Source organism: Pyxicephalus adspersus, chromosome 4, assembly GCF_032062135.1.
Source record: "Pyxicephalus adspersus chromosome 4, UCB_Pads_2.0, whole genome shotgun sequence".
In the NCBI taxonomy this organism is placed as follows: domain Eukaryota; kingdom Metazoa; phylum Chordata; class Amphibia; order Anura; family Pyxicephalidae; genus Pyxicephalus; species Pyxicephalus adspersus.
In genome coordinates this window covers 59,904,796-59,914,232 of record NC_092861.1, presented here as the reverse complement: position 1 = coordinate 59,914,232, position 9,437 = coordinate 59,904,796, and the positions used below count along the sequence as shown (strand labels likewise).

General features: G+C 39.4%; 1 protein-coding gene across 1 annotated transcript; it reads left to right on the top strand.

Annotated features, from left to right (window-relative positions):
* Nucleotides 1–377: 377 nt before the first annotated feature.
* CAMK2N2 (calcium/calmodulin dependent protein kinase II inhibitor 2) lies at nt 378–7,821 on the top strand. The gene is made up of 2 exons (XM_072408383.1): nt 378–925; nt 4,969–7,821. Exons 1-2 carry the CDS (start codon nt 757–759, stop codon nt 5,037–5,039), a joined length of 240 nt encoding a protein of 79 aa, XP_072264484.1. The 5' UTR covers nt 378–756; the 3' UTR covers nt 5,040–7,821.
* Nucleotides 7,822–9,437: the final 1,616 nt, after the last annotated feature.

Below are 9,437 nucleotides of genomic sequence, written 5' to 3'. Positions count from 1 at the left end.
AAGACGCTTCCTGATTGGCTGATAACTGACAGGCATTACAGCATCACAATGATAAATATATAGATTATACATATAAATGTGTTTCATGGTACCGAGCTGCTATTCTTTCACTTATACATGACATTGTCAAGGTGTGCTAGAGGTGACCCGTTATCCATCACCAGCCATTTAGGAAAAGCCTCTCCGACGAGTGAAAATATTCACAGAAAGGAATAAAAATGAAGGCTGTAAATAAGAGATCCGGATCATGTGTTCTGTGATGACGATGTATGCAAATAGGCGATGTGGCCGTCCATCATCCCAAAGAGCTGCACAGAGCCCATTGAGTGTCGATCAGTACTAGGAACTCCCCCGACCCCTGTCTAGGATACTCCACCACCCGCCCTGGCTAGTGGGCTCCCCTCCTTTCCAGGATTCCGCCCGCCCGCCCCTCTTCTCTGGGGTTTGTTTCTGTGAAGTTGATTCCTTGTTTGCTGCAGTGTCATTGTTATTCCGCACTCGCTTCCTGATGTCACACCCCCCTCCCATGACGTCACCTGGACATTGCTTCCCTTTATGATGTAGAATCTCTTAGATTCTCCTCAGACGTCTACAGAACAAGCTGCGAGACCGCAGCCATCGCCGATTAGCACCGTCCCCAGTACGGTATCCTTCCGCAGCTCACTGAGTCACTGCACCCTCCGCAGGATCCCAGCCCGCTATAGTCCCAGCTCTCTTTACCCTCCAGCCGGATCTTCACCTCCCGCAATACTCACCATGTCTGAGATTCTCCCCTACAGCGAGGATAAGATGGGGCACTATGGCTCAGACACCGAGGTGGGGCAAATCTCATTCAGCTGCCGCCTGCAGGACACCAGCGCTTTCTTTGGGGGCAACCAACAGAAAAGACCCCCAAAACTGGGACAGATTGGAAGAGCAAAGAGAGGTAAGAGGATGGGGTGCTGCCATTCATCTATTTCACTCAATGTAAATCCCCAGGCTTCTCTTCATTGCAGCCTCTACCTTTTCTTCATCTACATTTATCATCTCTGAATTCCCTGGTGGGTTTATGGTCTCAGTATTTTATTCTCCATTAATGCCCCAATCCTCCATGGGTTCTTCTAGACTTCCAACCCCTATGTACCTTTCCATCTCTGCCATCCTCCCATCTGTCACTGATCTTCAATATTTGCACCCTTCAATACTCTTTCTTCCAATTATGATATCCTTACTCTACATTCCCCTATTTATGTTCCCCTCCACCCCCCTTTGCCCTATATGATCCCCACATTCTAATGTCCCCTATTTATGTTCCCTACAATCCCCCTTCTTAGCCCTATATGATCCCCAAATTCTAATTTTCCCTATTTATGTTCCCTACAATCCTCCTTCTTATACCTATATGATCCCCACATTCTAATGTCCCCTATTTATGTTCCCCTCGATCTGCCTTCTTATCCCTCTATGATCCCCACATTCTAATGTCCCCTACAATCCCCCTTTTTATCCCTCTATGATCCCCACATTTTAATGTTCCCTACAATCCCCCTTCTTATCCCTATATGATCCCCACATTCTAATGTCCCTTATTTATGTTCCCCTCGATCTGCCTTCTTATCCCTCTATGATCCCCACATTCTAATGTTCCCTACAATCCCCCTTCTTATCCCTATATTATCCCCACATTGTAATGTTCCCTATTTATGCTCCCCTCTATCCCCCTCCACCCCCACTCTGTTATCCCCACAATCTACCCTTTTCCATCACCCTTCCATCTTTTATATATTCACTCTTTATTACTGTCTCCATCCGTTTTCCCCACAATCTACCATTCCCCATAAATCTTCTATATATGCTCCCCTCAATCCCCTCTTTTCTATCTATGATCCCCAAAATGTATCTTCTTTTCTCTAGCTCTGTAAGTATATATCTTTAATTTCTTCTCTTCTCTTTTTAAACCCCAAAATTTACAGTCCCCATCAGTCCCTCTAGACTTCCTTCCTCTATATTTGCTCCGATGAAATGCTTCCCTTCCATTCATGATGTCCACAATAATCTATCCCTCATCAGTTTCCCATATTCCTTATATGTGTCCCTTATTATTCTTCCATCTATGATCCCACAGCTTTCCATTCTCCATTAGAGCCTCCAGACTATTCTCTGTACATGTTCCCCTCAATATTTCATCTTCTGTCTATGATCCCACAACCTTCTATTCTCTCCCTAAAGCCTCCAGTATTTGATGTGCTCCCCTTAATATTCTCTGTTTTTTATTTATGATTCCACATATCCCCTGTTCCACTTATGATCCCCAAATCCTTCTCCATCAGTCCCTCTTCCCTCCTATCTTCTACATGTCCCTCAATATCTCGTTATCTTTCCATGAGCCCCACAATGTACCGTCCTCTGGCAGCGCCTGTACTTCCCCATCATTCATGCCCCTCATCTTCCATAGTTTATATCAGTTCCCCTAAATCCCCATTATACTTTGGTTTACCCATTTCTTCAGTGCTTCCATCACCCTTCTTCATCCCTTTATGTAATCCTTTATCCATGCTTCTTTCAACCACCCATTCTCCATCTATGCCCCTACACCGATCCCCATGTCTGCTCCCCTCAATCCCCAATCTTCATAAACCATCTATCTGATGTCCCTTCACTTCTTTTCCCAGTTTGCTGTTTTGTTTTTTTTTTGGTGTTCCTGTTTTTTTCACCTTTCTAAACCCCCCAACACCATTAAAATGAAGCATTGTGTAATTCCCAGTTTCTATGTGTGTGTGGTTATTTTTCCGTTCATCTCCTCGCTGCATGAAGCTGGCTTGCTCTGTCCACTCGTGTCTGTGGGTGTAAGTGATTTCATTATGTAGAAGAGTGTGTGAATTCATTACAGAGGCTCTGCTCAGATAATATATATTTACACAGGAGGACATCTGTATTTAAATGCAGCCTGCTAGTTAGAGAGGTAATTCCACTCATTTTATACACAGAAGAGTACGTAATTGGGTATGTGTGCCAATAACTGGTACACCCAGTATCTATAGACAGGTTTATAGGTGCAACTGCAATAATGAGATGGAATCATGCAGCTACACAAAATAATGAGATTGTCTAACCAAGAAAATGCATTATTATTATTCCAAAATGTTCATTAGAAGAAGTGGGTAAACAGAGATATTTTATATTGGGTAAATGTGCCAGGAATGCACTAGATATGTCTGATGGCATTCATTGCTTCCACCTGGGCACAGATAGAACTTGCAGATAGATTGACATTAGGTGTCATCATATGTGTATGTGGAAGTGTTCTGATAGATATTGTCTGTGAAATGACTGCTACATACAATGTAGTGGCATGGATTTAAATTTCATATACATAGTACTGCATAGAACTTCTTAAATCAACAGAAGATTAATTTTATTACAAATAATTGACCATCTATGACGCATAATCATGTCATAGACCTGCAACAGAGATTCACCGTACAGATGTCATTATCAGACTGGATTATTTCAGGCAGGTCACTCAGGGTTGATCAATATTCACTGGGAATGGTGTGAACTCATCATATCAATAAAACATTTTACTGTGATCTATGTAGCAGAGCAATCCATTCCAATATATATATGACTGCATAATCACAGCATATCAGTCTGATGCAAACAGGTACATTCACATGTTGAGTCTTCTACAGAAAGATGTCCAGCCTTTTTTCACTGTGTTGTATCTTGGCTGCTGGATGTGCTGCTGTCCAAGGTGCTGATCTGACTGCTGCGGTGTATGTGTGTGCAGCTTATATCTTAAGCCAGTGAATGTTTGTGTTCATCTGTTATTTATTCTGTTAGTAGAGCTTGTGATGTGTTTTGTTTTAAAATAAAGTAATATATGTAATAAGAAAGTAAAAATGTAGTAAACCTATATCCTAAAATCTATATACCATAGATAAATACAAATTGTAGTGATTATTTCTCAGAAATAAAGTGCTTGGTAATAAGGCACCTTTTATCATTATTCATAAACGTACCCCAGACTTTTATATGAAGAATACTATATTTGCATTATACTGCCAAAAAGCCTGGCTTTTCTTTCCTCTCTTTACTTATATATATGAAGAATACTATTTCTACTATTTATATGAAGGCAATATTGTAAGTGAAGAACTATGTTTTGAATAAATAACAGAATACCTCAGGGTCCTCATCCTCAACTTGTCTAATTGAACTGCCTGCCCCATCCTAGAACATTAGACTTGGAGTGAGTGAAAAAGCTGCAGTGTTGATATCATTTTATGGTAAATAATAACATAATGCACCTATTGTAGTTATATCTCTTTAATATTACACATTTAAAGTATTATTGCCCTCCAATTCACAATATCTTTGTAAAGCAATGATTATGGTAGCCTAAATCCAATATTATACAGCTGATCCTGATGGCTGTGTATGTTTTCACCCCTGTTATATCATCCTTAGACCTATACGTAATGAATGGAAGGTGTTTAGGATTAAACATATGACATATATAAACTGGAGTCAGTTTGTAAACCCTGAAATTAAAGAACAGCATTTCTGATACATTGTTCATCCTGATTTCTGGAGTAACTAGAAGTTTTTCTTGCAGGGAGCAGTCAGGTTTTATCTGATACAATCCCATACAGATTTCTGTGCAGCGGTGGCTTTATATTTCTTTGATCCAGTTTTCATAAAGGTCTGTGTATAAATCTAGGAAGATGTGTCTGTTTATACGTGTATGCATCATTGTGTTCATATGTGTGTGTGCACTGCTAGACTACAGCCAGCTGCAGTGTGGGAGTGAATGCACATGTTGTTTTGCTTGCTTTCCTAGGCCTCACCTCCTCCACATCTTGCAATTCTTTGCATCTCATTTCTCACTTTGGCCTCCTGTGATTTTGTTATCCTTTCCTCCCACTTTCACCTCTCTTGGTGCTTTAGTCTTCTGATCCCCAACCCAATGTTTCTCCCTTTCCTCAGTTGTTATTGAAGATGACAGAATAGACGAGGTGCTGAAGGGGGTGTCGGACAAGTCTCCCTCCGGAGTATAAGGTGTGGAAGTGGTTGCTCTCCAGCGCTCACTCTCCTCCCTGATTTGTAAGCACTTTTGGCTGTGCATGTTTGTGGACATGGAGAAGAAGGAAAGGCTTTGAGGCTGCTGGCAAATCTCCACCCTCCACCTTGATCCAGACCCTCTGCAGGTCTCCTGATGGTGCCATCTGGCTCCCCACTCCACTCAGTCCTCGCCAATGACCTCCAATGTGGAGATATTCATTTCAGCACCTTCCTATTTCCCTTGTCACTGTCCTTCACCCTGGGCTCTGGGGGCAGTGATGAGTCTCAACTCACTTTAAAGCCAACCCTACAATGCACTAGCTGCTGTTGTCCTTAGCACCTGCCTGTGTGCCAAGAAGGTGCTTGTTGACTGAAGCACCATGGAGTTTGTGCCTATCAACTCCAGTCCTTGCCAGGTGCTGCCTCCTCCTCCTGCCTCCCAGTGTACACCCCAGGGGTTGTAGGTTGTTAGAAATGCACTTTATTCTGACAATATGTGTCTCTAGCGAAGTAATAATCTTTATCTGTGTGCGTATTTGTGGACCCACAGGGAACCCACCTGCGCAGCTGTATATGTATATATATATATATATATATATATATATATATATATATATATATATTCGTGTATATATAGGTATATATAGGTTGAATTGTGATTATTAATACCATGTCCCCTCCAGTTCATCAGTAAACCAGCATCAGAACAATAAATAGACTGAACAGCCATCCATTTTTCCCCATTTTGCCCCTCATGATCAAGATACCAGCAGGTCGGAAGCAGAGCAGCTGGAGGGCGCAGAGCAGGCACAGGCCGTCCTTTTGCTGTCCAAACCCAAGCAAGACTAAGACTTTATTTGCTCCATCTCTTGCATGAGCTTCCGAATTCATCCTGGACCCCTTCCCAGCACGCTCCTTTTTAAGAGGAACCCTTTACATTTGTATTTTTATAAACAACTCTTTGTTAATAATCTGAATTCTGATATATGCTGGTGACTGTGCAATGTCACATCAGAGACACAGCCACCTTCTGGATGCAGAATGATTGTCAGCCGGCTGGATGGCGGTTTAGGGCAGTCACTGGGGGGTGCCCTTATCAGGGGTTTATGTAACATACTGCTGCCACCACCATGAATGTGTGAAAACTGACCCGGGTGACAGTGACATGCTTACAATCACTACCTGCTGACAGTCACTTTCACATCAATATGCTGCTTGCTACAAGATGTCTGTTCCATGTCAGCTCTGTCTCCCTAAACTAATGTATTATACAGTACATGTTTAAATACAAAATGCTTTATTACCAGCTACAAAATCATTATATATAGATATAAATATATAATATATATGTGCTAGCTTTACTTTAGTGCACATGTAGAAATATGTTGCACATTTCATGTATAATGAAATGTTTACATTAGTTCTCTTTTCTGTACATATTTGCATACTGCATATGTAGCAACTTTAAGTTTTACATTACGAATTTCAAGCCAGAAATATGGAATGATTGCACATATTTCTATCTTGCATACGATATTTTGTTTCTATATATTAATCCCTTATTTGAATCTATATATCTTCTTTACTACTGACTAATGTCTGAACTGGCACCTCTGCAGATCTTTTACACCACCTTTCATCCTGGCGGGTTAGTTTATAAGCGGAACATACTGCATTATGTTTTGTGGGCTGAAGACTCCATTCCTCCACATATTAGGAACATTATGTGAATGCTGATTTTGACATCATATAGGCCAGGTTCCAAGCTAGTTAATAACATTTGAATCCATATGTACCCTATGCTTCAGGGATCTCTAGAAATTAGAGAGCGGGAACCAGGCATTTTTCCAAGGGATCTGCAGCAGTAATGTGGGAAGAAGACTCATGTGCCCATTTGAGTCAGCCGCTCATTTAGAACTATTCCATATGTTTAATTCTATTTACCTTGATTGAATTTTAACAGCAAAGGCATTTTGCCTGTCACCATATTTTCATATTGGCTTTAGGATCAGCTAAATGTCTGCTTACTTAATTATAACCATGCCAGTAGTATCCTGTTGATACATCTTTTGATACAGCTTTGGTGCTTTAGTAAGGGAACTCATAAAACTCATAAAATACCTGACTGCTGCAGATACCCCAAAGTGCAGATCATATATATATAAATATATATATATATATATATATATATATATATATATATATATATATATATTATGGAATTCATTAGGGTTACAAAATTGTTCCAAGTCTTTCCACCCTGGGGTATTTACAGTGTTATATTCTCTGTACTGTTACTTTTAGAAGGAGATGTGTAGTCACTTGATAACAGTATGGGTATGTCACATATCCTGGTGGTGGCACCTCTATTCTCTGTCTAGAACTGCTGGTGACCTATGAAAGTTAACTTTCTAAGACTAATTGAACCTTGTGGTTGAACAATGTTTTGCTGCTATTTGCAACCAAGGGATGGTTTCAGGAATCCTTGCAGTCTCTGAATGTGAGATAACAGCTGTTAACCGCCTCTTTTAAGAGACTTAATAGTTGTGTTTTTAATTTTGTACTTTTTTTATTTCTTTTGTTCTTTTTCTTCTTGTTTTTATTTATTTATTAAAGCTTCTTGAATCCTGTGCATGGACTTAAAACTTAGTAATAATACACCATTTTCTGAATCCAATAAGGCAATGCTGTGCCATTCTGAGAATGACTCATTGTACATTACTACCATTACAATTGTATTTGGTGAATAAATGAAATAAATAAACTATCTGATCACCAGCAGGGTGCAGCTGTGTGTGTTTCTCCTGGGACTTTTGCTGAATTGTCAGGTCTGGTAAATAATAAGCGTGGTAAAAATTATTTCCATACAGTTAAAAAAAAACACATTCAGTACTTAATAGACATCAATATATCAAGCAAAAAACAACTGTGTTCAGAGAACAGGTCCCAGGGCTTCCCTTGGGTCTATCAAGCTTTGTGCATGGTGTAACGTTATATCTGCGAAGGTTGGGTTTTCATTGTGTGCCTGATACATGATATGTAGGTATGACACACAATCTACGTATGACACACATGTACATGGCCATAGGAGAAAATTGAAGGATAAATAAGAAGCTGGGTAGAAAAAGTTAATAAATGTTCCTAAAAATAGGTGGGGATTAATTATTTATCATTATTATTAAATGGAACTCCAGCAAAAACCTTTTCGTTTTTAATAGTTGAAGGACTAGACTTTGTTCAGATGTGTGTTTAGCTTATTTGGGGACATTGGAATGACACAGGTCACAATTTCCTTACAATACTGTACACAATATATTCAGTAATAAGTTATGAGCAACAATAACAAGTTTAAATTCCTTCACAGGCCTATAAAGTCATAAGCCAGAAACAAAATGTTTTCTGTGTGCTTTGTATATGTATTTTATGAAAAATATAGATAAAATTAATTGTTTATGGAAGTTTTATATATTATAGGCGGTGCAGTACTGGATGGGATAAAAAGGTTTTTGTACAAGAAAGGAAGGACCGCCATTTAGAATTTTCACCCAGACCTTGCTGCAGTTTAGTCTGCACAGGTAAAATACTACATTGAGGATTTATTCTAATCATAAATTTATAAAACGGTCTAGAAATTATAAACTAACCTATTTTGTTTATGACTGGTGGTGCACATTCTTTCTTTAATAAATAAGGTTTTGTTACTTGGTCATGTACCAAATTATAAAAACAATTTTTGTTCTTCTGTGATTTCAAACCTGGGTTATACTAAACCTATCAAGTCTGTTAAATGTGGCAAAAGGATTTCTTTAAAGGATCAAACTTCTTTAGTTGGTATTTAGGTATTGAGGCAGCTGATAATATGAACTAAAGAAAGCACAGGAAATCTACATAAATATTTATAAACATGCTGCTGGAGTGAATGTTGGACTTTAACCTTAAAATCTATTACTAAGGGGCAACAACGTTCACCGTTATATCAACTTCCAGCACCATACATAGAGAAGTAAGAACGTATTATAATGCAGTTTACTGGAGCCCAATTCAAAACAAACGAGGGAGGTAGTTTATATATTTTGTTCTGTTACTGCGATGATAAAAAAATACTTTACATCAGAGGGATAACTACAGTTCTTGATGTAATCTCCAGAGGAACTCCTGACTGTCATTGGCCTTATCTGTCTGGGAGAGGTAACAGGTGAGCTGTCAGCATTGGCAATATATTACTAGGGTCCAGTTATGTGGTCTCAGCATAAAAATAGGGCATCTTTGCATGGAATTAAAAGCTAACCACTCCTCTTTGTCCTCAGTAACTCATAAGTCATTTTCTCATATCATGGGGCCCCTGTGTAAATTCCTGTAAGTCCTCCAAACCCTAAAACAATCTCAGCAAGCAT